This window comes from Bubalus kerabau, chromosome 16 (assembly GCF_029407905.1).
Source record: "Bubalus kerabau isolate K-KA32 ecotype Philippines breed swamp buffalo chromosome 16, PCC_UOA_SB_1v2, whole genome shotgun sequence".
NCBI lineage: Eukaryota > Metazoa > Chordata > Mammalia > Artiodactyla > Bovidae > Bubalus > Bubalus kerabau.
The window spans coordinates 75,542,472-75,563,114 of NC_073639.1; the positions used below are offsets into that span (position 1 = coordinate 75,542,472).

General features: G+C 64.5%; 1 protein-coding gene across 3 annotated transcripts in view; it reads left to right on the forward strand.

Moving 5' to 3' along the window:
* Positions 1 to 20,643, forward strand: part of CABIN1 (calcineurin binding protein 1) — a 71,661-nt gene that overhangs the window by 14,716 nt on the left and 36,302 nt on the right. The window contains exons 12-26 of one of the 3 annotated variants that reach the window (XM_055549704.1): positions 661 to 878; positions 1,529 to 1,607; positions 2,027 to 2,214; positions 2,849 to 3,001; positions 3,827 to 4,021; positions 6,165 to 6,401; positions 6,487 to 6,643; positions 9,509 to 9,624; positions 11,133 to 11,294; positions 11,937 to 12,143; positions 12,231 to 12,376; positions 13,926 to 14,187; positions 15,436 to 15,696; positions 16,711 to 16,862; positions 18,050 to 18,225. In XM_055549704.1, coding sequence (XP_055405679.1) covers positions 661 to 878; positions 1,529 to 1,607; positions 2,027 to 2,214; positions 2,849 to 3,001; positions 3,827 to 4,021; positions 6,165 to 6,401; positions 6,487 to 6,643; positions 9,509 to 9,624; positions 11,133 to 11,294; positions 11,937 to 12,143; positions 12,231 to 12,376; positions 13,926 to 14,187; positions 15,436 to 15,696; positions 16,711 to 16,862; positions 18,050 to 18,225 — 2,709 coding nt within the window. The remainder of the gene's footprint in view (positions 1 to 660; positions 879 to 1,528; positions 1,608 to 2,026; positions 2,215 to 2,848; positions 3,002 to 3,826; positions 4,022 to 6,164; positions 6,402 to 6,486; positions 6,644 to 9,508; positions 9,625 to 11,132; positions 11,295 to 11,936; positions 12,144 to 12,230; positions 12,377 to 13,925; positions 14,188 to 15,435; positions 15,697 to 16,710; positions 16,863 to 18,049; positions 18,226 to 20,643) is intronic. The other 2 variants (XM_055549705.1, XM_055549706.1) reach the window with 2 other exon arrangements.

Here is a 20,643-nt window from a genome sequence, read left to right on the forward strand (position 1 = left end):
CGGGCCCCCCCATGTCGGGCCCCCCCTCATGTCAGCCCCCCCCACGTCAGCCCCCACTCATGTCAGGCCCCCCCTCACGTCAGGCCCCCCCACGTCGTGTCCCCCCCCCTTTGGGGCCCCCTCACATCGGCACCCCCCTCCCATTGGACCCCCCCTCATGTTGGGCCCCCCATCATGTCGGCCCCCCCCTCACGTTGGGTCCCCCGCCGATGTCGGGCCTCCCCCCTTCACGTCGGGTCCCCCTTGCATCTGGTCCCCCCTCCCATCAGGCCCCCCTCACGTTGGGGCCCCCCCTCTTTTCGGGCCCCCCACCTCATGTCGGGCCTCCCCCCTTCACGTCAGCCCCCTCCTCCCGTCGGCCCCCCCTTATGTTGGGTACCCCCCTCCTGTCGGGCCCCACCTCTTGCAGTTGGGTCCCCCCGTGTCGGCCCCCCGTCACATCGGAGCCCCCCTCACGTTGGGCCGCCCTCCTGTCAGGCCCCACCCCTTGCGTAGGGTCCCCCCGTGTTGGCCCCCGACTCCCTTCGGGCCCCACCCCTCCCGTCGCCCCCCGTGTCAGTCCCCCCTCTCACGTCAGGGTGCCCCCTCCCGTCGGGCCCCCCCTATGTCGGCCCTCCCCTCCCTTTGGGCCCCCGCCCTCACGCCGGGCCCCTCCTGCAGAGGAGCAGGACGTGCAGGCCTTCCTGCTGGGGAACCTGAGCAACGGGGGCGTCCTGGAGCTGATGATGCGTTTCCTGAAGAGCATGGGCCACAGGTTCCTGCTGCGCTGGCCGCCGGGCCTGGCGGAGGTCGTGCTCAGCACCTACCACAGCTGGCGGAGGCACAGTGCCAGCCTGCCCAACCCGCTGCTCAGGGACTGCAGCAACCGGCACATCCAGGTGGGTCTGCGGGGCGCTCTGGCCCCTCTTCCTCGGAGGAGGACGGCTGCTTCTAGGGGCAGTGCTGGGGGCGTTCAGGGCTCCCAGACGTGGAGGAGCCCTGGCTCACAGGTGCTCAGGGCCGTGTGGGTCAGGGGCCCCTGGGCAGGCAGCCTCTCCTGGGACACTCCTGGGACTGCCTCCTGGCAGCGTCTGCCTGGGTCCGCTCCCCCGGGGCAGGGTGGAGCGGTGGCGGTGCCGAGCTTTGGTCCCTGGACAGACTGCTTGGTCACTTCTCAGCTGTGCCCCCTTGGCTGGGCTGGCACCTCCTTACTGCTGAGCCTCAGCTTCCTGGTGCGCGGGGGAGCCACGCACCCACCCCGGGCGCTGTCAGGGCTGAAGGCCTGTGCTTGGCGGGTGGCAGGGCTGCCTCTTGCATGGGATGGTCCCCAGGACCAGAGGCGGGCGGGTCTCACCGGTGTTCCTGAGTCCGTCCCAGGGAGGTCCGTCTGTCTGTCCTTAGATGCCGGCAGCAACCGCTGGTTAGGACTCATGGAATGGATAGCCGGTAGAGGGCAGAGTGGCGTCCCCATCAGAGTCGAGTCTAGCTGAGGCTTCTGTCCCCACCCTTGGCCCTGGGTCCCGTTGCTGACCCCGCGCCCGTACTGCAGGAGATGATGCTGATGTCCCTCTCCTGCATGGAGCTGCAGCTGGACCAGTGGCTGCTGACCAAGGGCCGGAGCTCTGCAGGTAGGCCCCTTCCGTGTTCCCTGGGGGCTCACTTTCTGGAGTGGGCAGGAGCCGGGGACCGAGTCACTCCGGGGGCACATTTCCTAGGTCACTTCATCAGGCCAGGAAAGACCCGGGTCTCTGAGAAGTGGCTGGGCCCCACGGGAGCCACCCGCCTGCTGGTGACTCGGGATGAGGGCCGTGGCATCTCCGTTTCCTCAGTTCATCACTGGACGCTTTGCGTGTCCGCAGATACGCTCAGCTCAGTCTGCTTGGTGAGGGCCACGAGCCCCGGGGCTTCTGCATCCCTGTTGGGCCCGTTGGGCTCTGACGCTGGCCACTTGGGGCCATGGGGCTCCGCGGGCTCAGGGCCTCGGCGAGCAGGAGGGCATCTGGGCCCCGCTCACGAGGTTGACTCCTTCCGGCCTGACGGTTTTCAGTGTCTCCTCGGAACTGCCCCGCAGGCGTGCTGAATGGCAGGTTCGGCCCCGACTTCCCAGGGGCCCACTTCCTGGGGGACCTCCTGCAACTGTCGTTTGCCTCGTCCCAGCGGGACCTGTTCGAGGACGGCTGGCTGGAGTTTGTGGTCCGCGTGTACTGGTTGAAGGCTCGGTTCCTGGCGCTGCAGGTTGGTCTGGGGGCAGCTGCTTGGGGAGGAAGCCAGGGCACCCAGCAAGGAGGGGAGGGGCTGGTCACGTGACGCAGCATGTGTGTGCATGCCTGGTGGCACCTGGGCACTGGGCTCGGCTTCAGGAAGCGGGGTGTTGGGGGGAACGTCAGGCTCCTGGAGCCAGCGTGCCCACCACCCATCTAGCCACAGCACCGGGAGGGTCTCGTGGGCCCCACAGACCCAGAGAGGTTGCCTTGCAGTCTTGGCCCTTTGCTTGTGCTTCCTAAGAGCTGTGTGGAGGACCGGGGCAGACTGGCTGGCCCCCAGCCCCCTGAACACCGTGGCACCCTTCAGTTGGTTCTGGAGTGGGGCAGGGCCAGTCGAGTCACAACTCTGCCACCTTTGCTTGAGCTCTGGACAGGTTCTGGGCCGCGCGCCCTGGCCACAGGGGTCACCGTGGCCCCCTGGGGCCCTGGTGTGAATCATTCGTTCATTCACCCATTCAGCAGATACATGCTGAGCCCCACTCTGGCCAGCTGCTATGTAGGGGGGAAGGTGGGCATTGGCCAGCCCACCCCCCATGGTGCCCCCCGTGTGAGGGGCTTGGGAGGCAGGCCCTGGCAAGCACGGTGAGTGCGCCTCCTCTGCCCAGGGAGACATGGAGCAGGCCCTGGAGAACTACGACATCTGCACGGAGATGCTGCAGAGCTCGGCCGCTGCTCGGGCCGCTGCGGGGGCCGAGCAGAGAGATGTGGTCATCCGCCTGCCCAACCTCCACAACGACTCGGTGGTCTCCCTGGAGGAGGTGAGCAGAGCTTCCTCGACGGTGTTTTCCTGTCAAAGGCTGGACCTGTCCATGCGGACTAGGAGACAGGGCGGGACGGGGCCCGGGAGAGGCAGCCCTGGTGTTCAGGGTGCCGTGGACTTGAAGGCTCCGCCCTGATGGAGCACCCGCCGGGGGCCGGGGGCTGGGGGCCGGGAACAGGGTGGGGGGGTGTCTGCTGGGGGTGGGGACGGTTTTTGCTTGGTTCCCAGGCCCTGTGTGGGGGCAGCTCCAGCAGGATGAGGGGAAGCCCCCAGAAGCAGACCAGCACTGCTGTGGCCAGGGCTGGCCAGCGGCCTGTGGTTCTCCTCTTGCCCTCACTGTGCAGCCCCTGACCCCCACCCACAGCTCCGTGTCTGTGACACGTCCTTGGGCTGAGGGTGGCCGTCAGGCCCTGCAGAGTGGCTTCAGGGCCAGGCCCGGTGCAGTAGCCTGCTATCCGTGTCCGGCAGGCCTCCTGGCGAAGAGGGCCCCAAGGGTTCGGTGGTGGGTGCCGGCCTCTGGCCGGGCCCTGCTTGGTCTCTGTGGCCTTGTACCCCGGCCCAGGGGTCTGGGTTGCTGAAGTGTGACTGGGAGCCTGGCTGACTGTTTTGGTGCTCTATGTCTGGAGCCTGTGCTTTTGGGGTGGTTGTGTTTTTGGTGTGTTTGTTCTTTGGAGACTGGAATGCTTTGACCTTCACAGAGGTGCTATCTGTGAAGCAGCTGCTTGCTGTGAACGCCCCTCGTCTGGGTCTGATAAGAGCAGAACCCTGGCCGCCTCGGGGGCCCGCGATGGCTTGGTCAGCCAGTGATCCGGGCCTTTTCCAGATTGACAAGAACCTGCGGTCGCTGGAGCGGTGCCAGTCTCTGGAGGAGGCCCAGCGGCTGTACGAGGCCGGCGACCACCGCGCCGTTGTGCGCCTGCTGCGCCCCACCTTGCGTCCCAGCGGCTGCGACCGCGCCAAGCACCTGGAGTTCATGACGTCCGTGCCCGAGAGGCCGGCCCAGCTGCTGCTGCTACAGGTGAGTGCTCCCGCCTCGTCCGCGCCCTCTGCCATCTCTGAGGGAAGCGGAGCGAAATTCTCCCTGCAGCGGCAGTGGGCGAAAGTGGTCAGAAGGTGGGCTCAAGGGAACCCCGCCTTTGGCTCTCAGTCTCGCGTGGCTAGTCGGGTTCAGCCATCCATTCACCTGATGGTCCATCTGCCTTTTTTGGTTTTTATTTTCTTTTTTTCTAAATGCATTTTTCTACTTTATTGCTTTTACTGGTTTTAAAATTAAGTGTTGAGTACGAATAAAACTAGATGAAATCTGTGTACAACAACAAAACAAAAGCACGGTGAGCTAACCAGCCCTAGAGGGTCGCGCTGCTGAGGGGAAGGAGCAAGTGTGGGTGAGGCCTGTGTGCGCTTTCAGCCCCTGCATGCCCCGCCCCCGGCGCCCAGGGCCTAGCCGGGCGTGGCGTCTGCGGGGCACGGCATTCTCACATCTCATCCCGGGGCACAGATGCTCGTCCTTGCCCCAGAGGCCTGCCGTGGGGCCTCACGAGCTCGGGCGTGTGGGCGTCCTGCCCGGCATGTGGGCGTGGAGGAGAATGCCTGGGGTGTGCTGCACGGTGCGGGCTGGGCTGGTAGCTTGTCCCTCAGACTCGTTACCTCCCTGGGGCCTTCTGCTTGGGTTTGGGAAGGGAGCCCGGCTTCTCTCAGGCTTCGTAAACTGGAAAACAGGTAAGAAGTGTGGCTGGGAGCAAGTGGAACCAGAAGGGGAGGCAGGGAGTGAGGAGGAGGGGAGAGGAGGTCAGGCAGCCCTGCGTGAGGACGGGGAGGAGCTGCTATGCCCTCGGTGCCCTCACTGGGGGCAGGGGGCAGCCAAGTGTGTCCAGGGAGGGGCCACCCAGGGGCTCAGGCGCTCCTGCTTTGTGGTCTGGAGCTTCTGGGTGAGAGGACAGCACCCCCCCCCGCTGCCCACAGCCCCGGAGGGATGGGCACCTGCTGAGGAGGCACCACGCCGTGCTGGGCCTGAGACAAGGCCGGCCGGCCGCCCGGGGAACTGCTGCTTCTTGTGCAGGAGTGAGTTGATCTTTGCCCAGCTTCCTGGTGGCAGAATGTGCTTTCTTATTGATTTGGAATGGTTTTTATATATTAAAGGTCTTAATCTTTTCCCCCTCAAATGCTTTTGTCAGTTTTTTTCTGATTTTAAATTGCAGCTTCTGTTTTCTTTGACATACAGAAGTTTTGAATTTTTAGCACATCAAATCTCTTGATGTTTTCAAACGGTGGTGCATTTGTTCATTATGCTTGGAAAGCCTTTCCGAGGCTTGAGCAGCCTTCGTCCTGTGGTTGCAGAATCAGGATGGAGCTCCTGCAGTGCGCCTGGCACGAGGCAGGTGGGGGCCCTCTGATGGAGCCTGCTCTCCACAGGGAGGCCGGCAGGCGGTGTGACAGTGGACGGACGGGGGTCTGTGTGCTGGGCTTCTCCCAGCCACGGTAGGTGTGGGGTTTGTGCTTGTAACCCGCTTCTCCAAGCATTTGTAGGGCGGGGGCCTGACTTGGAGACCCCTCTGGGACACGCAGGAGGCTCGGTCGCCCCGGGTAGATGAGCTGCCTGCCGCGTTCTTCAGCATAGGGTGGTTTCCTCATGGTCGTGTGGATTCCAGTCCTGATGTTTTGGGTTGCTGTTTTAGCAGGATGTTACTGCTGGTTGTTATGTCTTCTGACTGTGTGTTTCTGGTTTATAGGCACCCTGGTGAGTTTTGCATGTTAGCTTCAGACGTAGCCGCTTTACTGCATTCCCATTATCCCTGACGGCCCGTTTTGGGGGGATGGTCTGTTGCCCCAGGCAGGGGTGACCTGTCCTCAGTCGCTGGCAGCTAGTCTCCTGCCTTCTGGCTTTTTCTGGCCTCGAGCACTGGGAGTGGTGTCACGCGAGGGTGATGCTGGGGGCCCCAGTCTTTTCCTTGACTTTGTCGCAGCCGCACCTCCTGTGTGTTCTCATGGAGAGGGCTCGGCTCCGGCTGCGGCCTCCACCTCTGCCCATGGGCTCAGCACACCTCAGTGGCTCCTGCTCGATGCACCAAGAAACACAGGGCGGCCCTGCCATCCCCGCCCCAGGCCCCAAGGCCCGAGGGGAGCGTGGCCACCGTGTGTCCTCACCCTCTCCCCCTGCACAGGACTCCCTGCTCCGGCTGGAGGACCACCGGCAGTGCTTCGAGTGCTCCGATGTGGCTCTGAACGAGGCGGTCCAGCAGATGGTCAACGCCACCGAGACTGCCGCCAAGGAGGAGTGGGTGGCCACGGTGACCCAGCTGCTGCAGGGCATGGAGCAGGCTCTGTCGGCAGATGGCAGCATCCTGCGGGACTTGTCCTCTGCCGGTGGCCTCACCCGGCTCACCAATAACCTCATCCAGGTAACCTGGCCGCTTCTCTCCCCGCCTGCCCCCAGCCAGCGCCTGCAGCCTGGCGAGCTGCCCGCCGTGACACCCCATCTTGCAGGTCATCGACTGCAGCATGGCTGTGCAGGAGGAGCCCAAGGAGCCCCACGTGACCTCGGTGCTGCCCTGGGTCATCCTGTACCGGGTCATCCGGCAGGAGGAGGACGCCTTCCAGTCCCTGTGCCACCAGCAGCAGCTCCAGCGCCCGGCGGACGAAGGTGCGGGGGCGCGGGGCCTGCCTCCTGTGTGTGCATCCAGCTATGAGCACGTGTGGGCTCGGGTGCCAGAAGTTTCCTGGACGGAGGCAGAGGCAGCGTCTGCACGGACCGGGTGGCCGGGCGGGGCCACGGAGCGCGCCCTGCTTCCCGTCGAGTGCAGGGGGCGAGCCCCATGCGGAGTGGGGCCCCGGGGCCTCGAGCCCCCGGCCGCTCCTGGCTGGGGGCCTGGGCGGCCCAGGGCAGGTGGGCACAGGCTCCACCGCGCGGCTGTGACCGCAGGCCACTCAGGCAGCCTCGCCCGCTCTGGGGACAGTGGCACGTCTCAGTCGCCGGAGGGCAGCCGGAGCAGCAGCGTCGGAGCCGCCGCGCGGGCTGGGCCGGCTCCAGCGGCGGCGCCCGGGTGGGCCTGCGGGGCGAGCGGGCCTTCCCAGGCTGGCGCTGGAGCCTGGGCAGCACCTGTGGACCTGTGCTCAGAGGCCGAGACGAGAGCAGAACAGTGGCTCAGGGGCGTTCGGCCAAGAGTGTCCATACCTCTACCAGATGGACTTTATCCTTCGGTTGTCTTCATTTTCAGTATAAACTTGATGAAGGTACACATGATTTTTACATGGCTGTGATTACCACACACATATTTATGTGTTTATTCAGCCAACTCGAAACTCATTTATTGGGGGTTTTCGCTAGTCCCTTGCCGGGTCAGCCAAGTGCGCGGTCAGTGCGGTCAGCCATGTCGTGGCGCCCATGGAGCCCACGTGCTCTCCTGCTCGGAGGGCTGCACTCCTCAGCTGTCTGTCAGCGGCTCTCTACTTGTCAGGCCTCTGTGAAGGAGAACTTCTGGGCCTGACGGTTCATGGTCGGGGGGAGAAGCAGGACCACCAGCAGCACCCACAGAGCCCTGTCTGAGGCCTGGTGGATGGCCGGGCAGTGGGGACACGCAGCCGTGGGGTGGCTGGGCAGGGCCCCCGGAGAGCCGGGCGTGTGGGCAGGCTTGGGGAGGCGCCAGGCCGAGGAAGGCGCCCGCCCGTCTGCAGGCCAGGAGCACGCTGCTTGGCCCGGCCCGCAGGCCGGCGGTGCTGCTGTCTCCTGGGCCGTGCTGCAGGCGGCACCTCATGCGCACCTTTTTGCTTCTGCTAAATGGACGTTTTTGGATAAATTTTTAGAACAGATATCTTTAGAACTCTTGACAAATAGAGCCTCTATGTTTTCAAAAAGAGTTCTAATGGTGAAAAAAAATTAAGGTTTATACCTATAAACATGCATTATTTTTTTATGAAAATAATACAAAAAGTTTTGTGGATTAAGAGTCTCCTGTTAATTATGTAAACACAATATAGTATTTTTTAAAAACTGCCAATAAGCAAACAAGGAAAGGAAGACAGTCCAATGCCATACACCTTGAACGAGTGGGCAGGGAGACAGGGATCCCAGTGGGCTGGCTGCCCGTGTAAACCAGAACAGCCAGGAGCATACGACCCGACCCGTGGTGGGCGGTGGAGAGCTCACGGTGCTGGAGAAGGTGGAAGATGTGGAGGACAGAGGTGGTCCGGTGTGGGGGTGAGGGAGCCCCCGCGGCCGCAGAGAACCCTGCGTCAAGTACAAGAAGAGGTCCCTGAGTTGTAGCTTTAGTGCCGAGCCTGCAGGTTGGAAGCATGTGGTGTGTCCCCGAAAGGCTGATACACAGCAGTCTATATCCAGGTCCATCGTGGCGAAGGGGGTCTTTCGAGGCCAAAGGCATGTTAGGTTTCTAAACTGAAGAAGCAGTTAAAACGAGGCTTGTTTCAGATTTTCCCCTGGCACGGTTCAGTGCCATCGGAGTGGCATCCGTGTGTCGACGTGGTTCTCATGGCAGGCACGTGTGGGCCGAGGCACGCAGCCGGGTCGTTTGTAATCACAGCGGACTCCAGCTCCTTGAGGGCGTCTCAGGAGCATGGCTGGAGGACAGTCAGTAATCCAGCGGGAGGCAGGAAGGGAGAGCGCTGGGAGGGAACGTGCGTCGGGAGGGAGCCAGCAGCCAGGCTGAGCAGGCGCAGAGCGGGACGTCTGCGTTATCCCGGGCAGCACCGGAGCAGCGTGCAGGAGCCTGCAGACGGAGCTGGGACAAGCCGCCACCGACCCAGGTGGCAGCTGCTCGATGCTGCTGCAAGTGGAGACGGGTGTAAAGGGCTCGAGCAACCAGAGGGCTTGAACTTCCTCGTGTTCTGACTTTTTTAAACAGTGCTTTTCAAAGCTTTTTTGGCTGAGACTGGCCAGTAATAAAAAGTCTGACACAGGTGTCGTGAAGGAGCCTGGTTCTGCTGGGTGGGGCTCGCTCTAGTACTCTGTGTCCTGAGCCGACGGTTACAGCTCAGAGTCTGAAGCACCAGGAGTCTAGAGCAGCTGGCGACAGTGCCAGCGTGCACGGGCGTTAACCACGACTTGGTTGCTCTTTCTCCTTCTGTGACCGTTAAGTAGACCTAAATGTGAGGGTTTGGAAGTTAAGCAGTGGTGTGTGCAGTATGGGCTCTATCGTTGTACATGACTTACCTGTGTCTTTCAAAGTGCCTCACACGCGCATGGAGAGATGCTTCCCGGGATGTTCACCAGATGTCAGCCCGGTTATGGCCGGGGCCAGCGGGCGGGGCGCCCTGCCGCCTGGGGATGGGCCCTCCCTGCTGTACACCTCCCCGTGTGAGCTGAGCTGCTTTATGATAAGCGCCTTCTAGGGTAGTAAAGCCAGACGCGTCATCACTGATGTAAAAAGAAAAAGATGAGAAAGGAAAGTGGGGCAAGCAGGGGGCCACTGTGGGGGCCCTTGGTAGACGGGGTGGGGGCCCGCTGCTCCCCGCTGTGTGCACGCTGACACCCCGTCGCCCGGTCTCTCCCTAGCGTCGGCCGAACCGCCCATGCTCCCCTCGTCCCTCATGCTGCTCAACACGGCGCACGAGTACCTGGGCCGGCGGGCCTGGTGCTGTAACTCGGACGGGGCCCTGCTGCGGTTCTACGTAAGTGCCACCCCCGCCGCCGTCAGCCCCGCTCTGCAACGTGCGTGCACGTCCTGTGTGGCTCTCTGCCCTCTCCGCCTCTCTCTCTCTCTCAGTAACGCTTAAACTTGTTGACTCTGTTTCTTTGGTGATTATAGATTCATTCAGACTAAAGTCTGAATTCATTCATTCTAAAGTCAGTTCTGTTTTTCGGAGTAGGGTTCACGTAAGCATGAAATTGTTCAGGTGTTTGCTTCGGATTTTACAGCCTCTGCAGTGCCCCTCCCCACTCCAGTGTTCCTGCCTGGAGAGTCCCGGGGACAGGGAGCCTGGTGGGCTGCCGTCTGTGGGGTCGCACGGAGTCGGACACGACTGAGCGACTTCACTTTCACTGTTCACTTTCATGCATTGGAGAAGGCAATGGCAACCCACTCCAGTGTTCCTGCCTGGAGAGTCCCAGGGACGGGGAGCCTGGTGGGCTGCCATCTGTGGGGTCGCACGGAGTCGGACACGACTGAGCGCCTCGGCGGCGGCGCCCCAGTCCTCCCCTTTGTCACCACCAGTGTCCTCATCTGCGCCTCCTCGTCCTTTGTTGACAAGTCTTGCAGGCGCTTGGTTGAAATCAGTTTCTTCACCTAGACCAGCTGTTGGCTAACCAGTATTAACCAGCTGTCAGCCTGCTTTCTCTTTGCTTTCTGGGTCGTTAAGTCGCACTCTAATATTCGTTACTTTTTACCGTGTGTGGATTTGCTCTGCTTTTTTTAACTTACTGAAGTAAATGCTTATGTCGATCACGTTCTAATACACCTGTGGTAAAGATTATTGGTTTTCCCCAAGTACATTTTTAGCTGCATGCCATAAGTTTTGATATTTGCTGTCTTCGTGTAACCCATTTCTAACTTTACTGAGTTACATTTAGAGGATCCGGTCTGTACTGTGCCTGCCGCTGCTGCTAAGGCGCTCAGTCTTGCCCGACTCCGTGCGGCCCCACGGACCGCAGCCCGCCAGGCCCCCCGTCCCCGGGACGTGCCAGGCAAGAGTTCTGGAGTGGGTTGCCTGTGGAGACTCGCTTTGTATTTCTAGTCTGGGTGGAAAATGCCACGGATAGTTGAAGAGGGCTTCGTTTGCTAACAGCAGGGCACAACGCTGGCTGTGGCTCCGCCTCCACACTCACCCATCGGCTGCTGCGATCGCCTCCTCTGAGGCCTTACTGGTGTCTGCCTCAGGGCCCCCGGCCCTAACAGGACGTCTGCCGCGTGACTTACTCTCTAATTCACACCCCTCTGGGGCAGTCTGAGGGTCCCACAGGCAGGGACGGTGTCCACCGTCAGCCTGGACGGTGCCCAGCATGAAATGGTGCTCGTGTAGATGCCCGGGGGGTAGGCAAATGGCGACGTGAACGAGTGTGGCCAGAAGCCGCCTGGGTACCGGCAGCAGGAGGCTGGGCGGGCCCTCCTCAGGCCCGGTGGAGCGGCCCCAGGGCTGGCGGGCCTCCCCAGGCGCCTCTTCCCCCCCTGCCTGCCTGCTAGGTGCGCGTCCTCCAGAAGGAGCTGGCTGCACCCACCCCCGAGGACGCCCACCCGTACAAGGAGGAGCTGGAGACGGCCCTGGAGCAGTGCTTCTACTGCCTGTACAGCCACCCCAGCAAGAAGAGCAAGGCCCGGTACCTGGAGGAGCACTCGGCCCCGCAGGTGAGGGGCTGCGGCGTCAGGGCAGCAGGCCCAGCAAAGGAAGGGTGTCCTTGCAGGAACCGGGTGCGTGACTCTGAACTGATCATCCAGAAACGCAGCAGCGTGGCAGTTCTTCAGTAGATTTTTTCCCCCTAGTTGGAGTCATATAGATAATTCCTTAGAGAGTTTCCATTCGTTTGGTGTTGGGTTTTCAGACTGCAGGTGGGTGTTAGCTCATGGCCCCTGAACACAGTCGGTGACGCTTTGATCTGAGGGAGCCCACCCCCGAAGTGCGTGCTCCTGTGGGCACAGTCCTGCTGTGACCCCTTCGCTGTGCAAACTGCTCCGGCCCAGAGAAAGCCCTTGCTCAGTATTTGGCAGCCAGGTGACTGCCCTCCACTGCGGCCGTGTGGACTCACAGAGGGAGCCCTCAGTCCGGGCGCCTGTCTCTATGGAGGCCAGGCTCATGTTGGCCCATGTTCCCTGTCACGCGTGTGGGTGTGGGGATCGCCGTCCGCGAGCCGGAGCTTCAAGTGCACGGGTGTAGCTTCCGGCTCTCCCGTGCGTGGCGACCTTGTTGCCAGGGGCCACCGAGTGTTTGCGTGAGGCGCTCTCACCGTGCACGCCCCGGACTGCGCCCCGACCGCCTCTGTCTGCCTGCAGGTCGACCTGCTGTGGGAGGATGCCCTCTTCATGTTCGAGTACTTCAAGCCCAAGGCCCTTCCCGAGTTTGACAGCTACAAGACCAGCACCGTGTCCGCCGACCTGGCCAACCTCCTGAGGAGGATCGCCGGCATCGTGCCCCGCACCGCGCGGCCTGCCCTGAGCCTGGACAGAGTGTCCGCCTACATCGAGGGCACCTCTGTCGAGGTCGGGGTGGTTGCCGGCCGGGGCCCGTCTCCCGCACCGCAGCGCCTGTGCGCCTCAGCCCCTCATGCTTGCCCTCTCGCCTGCCAGGTGCCCTGCCTCCCCGAAGGGGCCGATCCCTCCCCTCCAGTGGTCAACGAGCTCTACTACCTCCTGGCCGATTACCACTTCAAGAACAAGGAGCAGTCCAAGGCCGTCAAGTTCTACATGCACGACATCTGTGTCTGCCCCGACAGGTGAGCAGCTGGCTGCGGGAGGGCTGGGCCGGGCGGGGTGCCCCTGCCACCGCGCCGGGCCCCAGAAGCAGAAAGGCGAGGGCACGGAGCCCTCTTCCCTGGTCCCGGGGGGCCTTCTGCTCCTGGCCCGCGGTGGTGGGGGCTGCCTGGCTCCAGCCTGCTTGGGCGCAGCCTCCGCTCCTGGTCCCGGCCCCCAGCCCTGGGGAGTCGGCTGGACACCTGCTTCCTCCAAGGCCACGTCTCTCATCGTGGCTGTTTGCTTCTTTGGGGCGGGGCTGCCATGGTGGTGCTGACATGCGAACCGGTTATACCTGAGGCCCAGGCTCTCTTCCCAGTGAGCAGGCCCTGGTGGCCTCTGCCCGAAACGCAGGGACTGGCTTGCCCCTCCCGAAGGGCCAGCTCAGTCATGAGGTCCGGCTTGCTGGACTGAGAGCCAGCGGAGAGCCAGCCATGCCTCGGAGGGCCAAGGTCGAGAGAGGCCCCTCTGCGGGTGACCTGTGTCTGAAGGGTCTGAGGGGCACTCGTGGGCAGCCTTCCTGGGCGTTCTCGGGGATGGGGAGGTCTGCCTTGTCAGACCTCCAGGCCAGGGAGTGGGCGGCTGGGGTCTGAGGGGAGAAGCCGGCATGTGCCTCTGACGGCTGAGGGAGAAGCCGCCTGGAGGAGCCCTTGGGGGCCCTGTGACCCCGTGTCCGTCCCACACACTCGTGTTGGTGACCAGGGCGGCAGATCCTGCCCTGGGCTGCGTGCGGGCCCGTGGGTGCTGCTGTGGCAGGTATGGAGGGAGCTGCCCAGGCGGAAGGCCCCCAGCTATGCCCACCGTGCTCCCCCCAGCCCCCTCCCCCCGCCTGGGGAGAAAGGCTGCTCACCATCCGCTCAGGCCTCCCCTTACCTCATCCCCAGGCCCAGGGGGCAGAAGTGCCCGGGAGAGAGCCAGGGAGCTTTGTGAGCCTGCGGGCTCCCGGACATGGCGTGGCCCGGGGACGCCAGGGGCCAGCTTTACGGCTCCGCTCGGATGGGTGGAGACTGAGCTACCGGAGGGCAGTGTGTCCGTGTGGACGCTGCTTCTCTCTGTTGTGCGCTGAGAATGCTGGACTCTGAGGGCCCACGTGTGGCCTCGGATCTCAGAGAGGCCCCTGCGTTCTCCCCCACAGCCCCTCTGGGGTGGTCTCAGGATGCTGGGTCTAGGGCATCACATGGTCCCCTCGCTGTCATCTGGCTGCTGGGGCCTGCCCTGGGTCCCGGGGACAGCTGGTGGAAGCTGGGTGACGGGGGTCTCAGGGTCTGAGCTGCCCCAAGCCGAGGCTCAGGGAGGCTGCAGGGCATGAGGTCACAGCTGCAGGACAGCCCCGTGCACCCCTCGGAGCTGCCCTGTGGATCCGCCCTCCAGGCAGGGAAGTGGAGGGCAGCAGGGTGGCAGGCCTGGCCTGTCAGGGTAGTGCCCGGGCGCTGGTGGGGGCCTGGAGACCTGTGCCCTGCACGCTCCTCGGGGTGGGTCTCGGGCTCAGGGCTGCCTGTGGCAGCAGTGTGCTGAGCTCCATCGTGGCTGCAGGTTCGACTCCTGGGCAGGCATGGCTCTGGCCCGGGCCAGCCGCATCCAAGACAAGCTGAACTCCAACGAGCTGAAGAGCGACGGGCCCATCTGGAAGCACGCCACGCCCGTGCTCAGCTGCTTCCGGCGGGCGCTCGAGATTGACAGCTCCAACCTGTCCCTGTGGATCGAGTTCGGCACCATGTCCTACGCCCTGCACTCCTTCGCCTCACGCCAGCTGAAGCAGTGGAGGCCCGAGCTGCCCGCTGAGCTCGTGCAGCAGGTGAGGGCGGCGGGGAGGGGCCGAGGCCCTGCCAACCGGCTGCCTGCTCCCTGCACGCCCTGGCTGGGGGGTGAGCGCTGGTCAGCACAGGCTTCAGGGCCGTGGCAGAGCCGTTGTCTCCTCCCTCTTCCTTCTGAGGGGCTTGTTGAGTCCTTGTAAGATTGTCAACACCATGCTGGGATGTAGTGTGGGTGCTGTAGGGGCTCCCGTGGCTCCTCGAGGGGACACAGAGGAGCTCCACGGTGCATCCAGGCATGTGTGGCAGGACATCTTTGTTCAGGGAGGTTTCCCTGGAGAGCAGGCACAAAGGGGCCTGCACGTGGACTGTCTGTGATCAAGGCTGCTGATGGTCGTGGGGCCACAGGGAGGCCTGGAGACAGCAGACACTTAGCCAGTGGGACCCTCGCCCCGGGCGAGCACTGTCAGCTTGCGCTTGAGTGAGGTCTCTGTCGCCAGGCCGAGGACCCCCCAGCACCTGCAGAGCAGCACACGGGCTCACAGGGCCTCGGCCTCGTGCCTCCCCTGACCTCTGCGCAGCGCGCTGAGTTGGGGCGGCCCAGGCCTGCAGAGCCGTGAGGAGTGCGCAGCGTAGGGAGCCGAACTGAGGCGGGAACGCCTGCAGGAGAGGCTAGCGTAGAGCCCTGGGGACTGCCCCAGGGACTGTAGAGGGCTGGTGGGGGTCCCAGAGTCAGACGAGGGCCCGGGGGGTGGGGTGGTCCGGGGGCCATCTCAGGGCTCGTGGGGGTCCCAGAGTTAGACGAGGGCCCGGGGGTGGGGGGTCTGGAGGCCATCTCAGGGCTGGTGGGGGTCCCAGAGTCAGACGAGGGCCCGGGAGGGTCCGGAGGCCATCTCAGGGCTGGTGGGGGTCCCAGAGTCAGACGAGGGCCCGGGGGGGGTGGTCTGGGGGCCATCTCAGGGCTATTGGGGGTCCCAAAGTTAGATCCAGGGGCTTCCCTCAGGGCTGTTGAGGACCCCGCAGTCAGACGAGGGGCCCCGGGGGGTCCAGGGGCCACCTTCAGGGCTGTTGAGGACCCCACGGTTAGATGAGAGGCCCTGGGGGGTCCGGGGGCTGTCCTCACGGCTGTTGCGGACCCCACAGTCAGACGAGGGGCCCTGGGGAGTCTGGGGGCCACCCTCGGGGCTGTTGCGGACCCCGCAGTCAGACAAGGGGCCCTGGGGGGTCCAGGGGCCGTCCTCAGGGCTGTTGCGGACCCCGCAGTCAGATGAGGGCGGGCGTGTCCCTTGCAGTTGGAGGAGCGGCGGGACAGCATGCTGGAGACAGCCCGGCACTGCTTCACATCGGCGGCGCGCTGCGAGGGTGACGGGGACGAGGAGGAGTGGCTCATCCACTACATGCTGGGCAAGGTGGCCGAGAAGCAGCAGCAGCCGCCCACCGTGTACCTGCGGCACTACCGGCAGGCCAGCCACCTGCTGCACGAGGAGGCGGCCCGCTACCCCAGGAAGATCCACTACCACAACCCCCCCGAGCTGGCCATGGAGGCCCTGGAGGTGGGCTGTGCCGGCCCCGGGGCGGGGGCGGGCGCACGCTCCCGAGGCGGCCCTGCGGCCACCCCGTGGCACTGCTGTTCCAGCGGCCGTTCCCCTCCGAGGGTGCTCACCGTCCCTTCTCGGGGGGAGCGTCAGCCCCCAGCACTGCAGCTCCAGGCCCTTGTACCTGCAGCCTGCTCCCTGGGTGCTCGGGGGGCTCCCAGCTGGGGGACGGGGGAGCCGAGGAGCTGCGACCCTCTGGACCCCCGGGTCACGGGCTTGCATGCTCCTCCCGAGCAGACTGTGTGCCCTGCCTGGGTGTGCGTGTGGGTTCAGGCGTCACGCTCGGGGTCCTCCCTGGCGCGCACGTGGTCCACGAGGCGGGTTCCAAGGACACGGTGCAGGCCTGGGGGCTCCTGGCTTCCTGGGGCCTGGGGCTCGTCAGCGTTGCCCTTTTCAGGCTGCGTGTCCACCCCACCATTCCTCTGCCCAGAAAGCAGCTGGGAATCTGGGGCAGAGTCTGCTTGCCTACCCCTTTTTTGTATTTACGTATTTGCTTCTGTTTATTAAGTTAACAATCATTAGTGGTTAAGGAAACCGTAAGAATCTAATTGTTGAAAAGTGTTTAAACTGAAAAGTTGAAAGTCCCGGCAGTCCCGTTCCCGCTCTCAGTACTCTACGTTACCAGCTGGGCCTGTCCTTGACTTTCTGGGCGCGTTTCCTGTTAACACGCAGACACGCAGTGACGTGCTCAGCACTTGGTAACCAGTCTTTCTCCCCTGACGAGACGTAGTGGGAGGGCCTGGCAGGCCCCCTCTGCCGCAGGCACCCAGCCCCCTCTCTGGTGTGGCCTCTCCTCTCGGGCCGCAGTGCAGGGATGCGCATGCAGGCGCGGTCCGCTCTCCATGGTGCCAGGGCCGGAGGGGGAGTGCACGGAGGGCGGTGCTGGATGAACCCCTCGGGGAGGGGGTCGGGGACAGGCAGCCATGCTCGGCCTCTGGAGGTGCTGCTCACGCCGTGTCGTCGTCATCCTAGGTGTACTTCCGGCTCCACGCGTCCATCCTGAAGCTCCTGGGGAGGCCAGATTCCGGGGTCAGTGCGGAGGTCCTGGTGGGCTTCATGAAGGAGGCTGCAGAAGGGCCCTTTGCCAGGGGTGAGGAGAAGAACGCACCCAAAGCCTCAGAGAAGTGAGTGGGGTGCTCCTGGCGGCCGGGTGGAGCGGGGTCTGCTGAGCCGTCGTGAGCTCAGGAGTCAGGCCAGGCCCTAGGCACCCAGTGGCAGCTGGGGTCCTTCTGTTGAACCCCAGATGCAGAGGCTGCTTGAGTGCCCTGCACCTCCCCATCACCTCCCAGCACAGCTCTGCCTGCGTGGACGCTGCTCACTGCAGCGTCCTGCCCCAGACCCAGGCAGGGGTCCTCTCTAAGCCTTGCGGAGCTCAGGGCGCTGGGGCCGTGGTGTGATTGCCTGTGGGCCTCCCCAGGGTGTGGGTCACCGGTGCCCATGTCCTGGAGCTCTGGCCCAGCTCGCCCCATCTCTGGGCCCACGCCCAGCCGGGCTCCGTGCTGTCAGCTTGTGGGACAGGTGGGCACATGTGTGGACGTCACCCAGGTGGGCCGCAGTGTGCCCAGAGATCGTCGTCAGAAAGGGCCCTCCAGGCACAGCAGGAACAGGCTTTGTGTGATCATAAGTCTTTTTTTATTTTGACTTGAAAATCATACGAGTGACACGCACGGACGCTAGTTGTAGCAGGCTCCGGCGGGCGTGGGCGTGGACTGGCACGTGGCGACCTACCCGGCTGTCCCCAGGGCGCGCTCTGTGCGTCCGCACACGCTCCAGGGGCGCACTCAGCTCCCGGCTCCTGTACTCTGTGGAAACACGCTCCCACAGGAGCTGGCGGGTTGGCGGCCCCGCAGTGGGCCTGGGACTGACTCTGAGACACTACCCACCAGTGGGCATGTACTACTCCCGAGCGGAGCTCTGGGCCCCCTGCTTTCTGTGGCCTTTTCCTTGTGCACGTGTGAGCGTGGCCACACACTGACCAGGATGAGATCCCTCAGGCCCCGGGCGTCACATGAGGTGCTGGGGGTGTGGGGTGGGTGCTTCCACGGAGACGTCTACCTGCTGTGAGACTTGAGCTGGCAGCAGGCGCAGCCGTAAAGATTGGGCAATGACTGGCTAGGGCTGGAGCCCGAGCCACCCCTCCAGCCCTGGGACGGTGTCACTCAAGGAGACGGGTGCCACCCGAGGGGACAGTTGCCACCTGGGGACGGGTCACCTGAGGGGACGGTGCCACCCAAGGGGAAGGGTGCCACCAGAGGCACTGGCCCCGCCTCAGGGGAGATGGACCCTGACGCACCCGCCCTCTGGCCCGCAGGGAGAAGGCCTGCCTGGTGGACGAGGACTCCCACTCTTCAGCTGGGACACTGCCGGGCCCCGGAGCCCCCCTCCCCTCCTCTGGCCCAGGTCTGACTTCCCCACCTTACACAGCCACTCCGGTTGACCACGATTACGTCAAATGTAAAAAACCCCACCAGCAGGCCACGCCGGACGGTACAGTCCCTGTTCCCCCTCCTGCCAGCCCAGGGCGGCACGCCAGTCCCGGGGGGGCGCTTTGGGCAATGAATCGCTTTGTTGTGTGAGGGGGTGCTGGGTGTGGGGTGACACGGGCAATGTTGCGTTCTTCATTAACCTCATGGACTCACTGTGACCCTCTGCTCCCCACATGCTCAGGGCTGCCACCTGCCCCGCCCCCGGGGGCCTCCCCGCGCTCACCTTGCCCACTGGGGGCGGGGGACCTGAGAGGCCGCGGGGATCAGACGCGCTGGCAGGGCATCAGCCGGCTCCCCCGCGGGCCGGGCAGGCGGGGCCGGCCACGCATCCTCACTGACACCGCAGGCCTGCATGCCGGCCTCCTTGAGCCCCCTCCTATGCAGGGCGGGCCTGCCCGCGGGCCTGGGGGCTGCCCAGAGCCCTGCTCCCGCGCCACCTGGGCAGCAGGACCTGGGCAGGGCCCCGCAGAGCCGCAGGAGGGCCCGGGGCGCGCTCGACCTCCTGGGCTGCCATCTGCGCCCTGAGGGGAGCGCGTGCTGGCTGGGTCCCCTCCAGGGCTGTGGGTGTGCATGTGCGGATCTGCGTGGGGGGTCTGAGCGTGTGCTGTGTGTCTCTGTGCCCTCTCGCCCGCCCGCCCCGAGCAGGGAGCACGGACCCAGAGCTGGCTGGCCTGTCCTCCCACTACGACCCCACAGACGTGCCCCAGGCAGGGCCTTCCCCGCCCTGCACCTCCGGGTGAGCTGTCTTGGGACCTTTCATCTCGAGGACACTGAGAAAACACTGGAAACGGGTCCCTGCTCGGGAAGTCCTTTCTGCCAGGTGCTCTCTGGAGGACTCGGGGCCAGGCCGGCCTCAGGGTTGGCAGCACTGCTCGGGTGCCCCGCCCTGGCACACGCGTGCCAGGGGCAGAGCACTGCAGACAGGTGCTGCTGCCACGGGTGCTGGGCGCCTGGTGTCAGAAGCGTGTGCAGGCCACCTCAGCCCTGCAGGCCAGCCTGCTGCCCGCTGGACGGGGCGCTGAGCGCCGGGCCCACCTCAGGCCGCGCTGCTCCTGAGGACACCTCCGCCTCAGCCCCAGAGGGCGGCCGGGTCAGCTCTTACCTGGAGAGACTGGGAGAGGTTCCGGAACGTGGCCAGGGTCTGTGTAGGGGGCTTGACGACCGCTCACCATCTTCATGATCACTTAGCATAGTGTCAAAGGCCCGGATGCTCTCTGAAATGCCCACACCAGGGTGGGGAGCTTTGTGCTGCCCGCCCACAGCCCTGGGGAGAATGCCTGGAACCAAGCAGTTCCCAGGCAGCGGGAGGTGCGCACGGCTGACCGAGGGCCCCGGCTGGACCAAGAGGGACAGACAGACAGCGCAGGGCCTCTGCTCCGCAGCCCTGCAGCGTCACCTCTCTCTCTGCCCGTCTTGGGAGATGCTGTTGAGGATTTCAGCACCAGAGTGCATTGGCACCTTCGGGGTGCTTCCAGAGATGGCTGTTGACACGGGCTTGACGCAGCAGGATGAGAGCCCTGAGCAGGTCCTGTGCTCCCCAATGCTGCGGTGGGGTGCCAGGTCCAGGTCCCTGCAGGAAGCTCTGTGGGGTGGCTCCAGGCCGGGTCCCTGCAGGAAGCTCTGTGCGGTGGCTCCGGGCCGGGTCCCAGGTGTGGCACCAGGCACCCGTGCTCGCGGTCACCTGGCGGGCTTGGCCGTGGGTCCTGTCCCCTCTGAGGGAGCAGGCTGAGGGCAGGAAGCTATAGGGCTAGTTGGGGCAGGGCCAAGGGCGGCTGGGGTCTCAGGTGGGCAGTGGGGAGGCCCCACTGGGAGGCCCCTGCAGGCCGAGGGTGCTAGGTGTGTGTGTCTCCCTGGTGGGGGGTCGCTGCCAGCAGGGTCCAGGGAGTAGGCCTGACAGAGTGGCCCGGCCCTGGCATGGACTGGCCAGGGCCCTTGCTGTCTCCTTACTTCCTCCACGTCACCTCGGAGTCCCTAAGCGGGCGGGGGCCTCAGGTGGGCCCTCCAGGCAGCCTGTGGCCCTGCCCTTGGGGAGTCCTGCTCCCTGAGCCAGGTATGGGCACCGCCCTGGCCCACTTGGATAGGAGCAGGTGTGAGTCTATGAGCTGTGGACAGAGGGCCTCCCAGGGTGGGAGGACTTGGCCAAGGGCAAAGCTCAGCCAGGACGGGGGTGTGGGGGTCAGGAGGGCAGGAACCGCCGGGCTGGGGGGCTGTGGGGTGCCTGTGGGCCCGTGTGCAGCAGAAGCCCTGGGGTTGGTGAGCCGTGCGGGCCCTTGGGGAGCCCCCACAGCATCCATCGTCACTGCCACGCCGCCATTCCCCCACCTGTGTTGTGTCCACCTGTGCCCGTCCCTGTGGTCGCCCACACTGCCTCCGCCAGCATTGCCCGTGCCACCCCTAACCCTGAGCGCGCTGCCCCGGC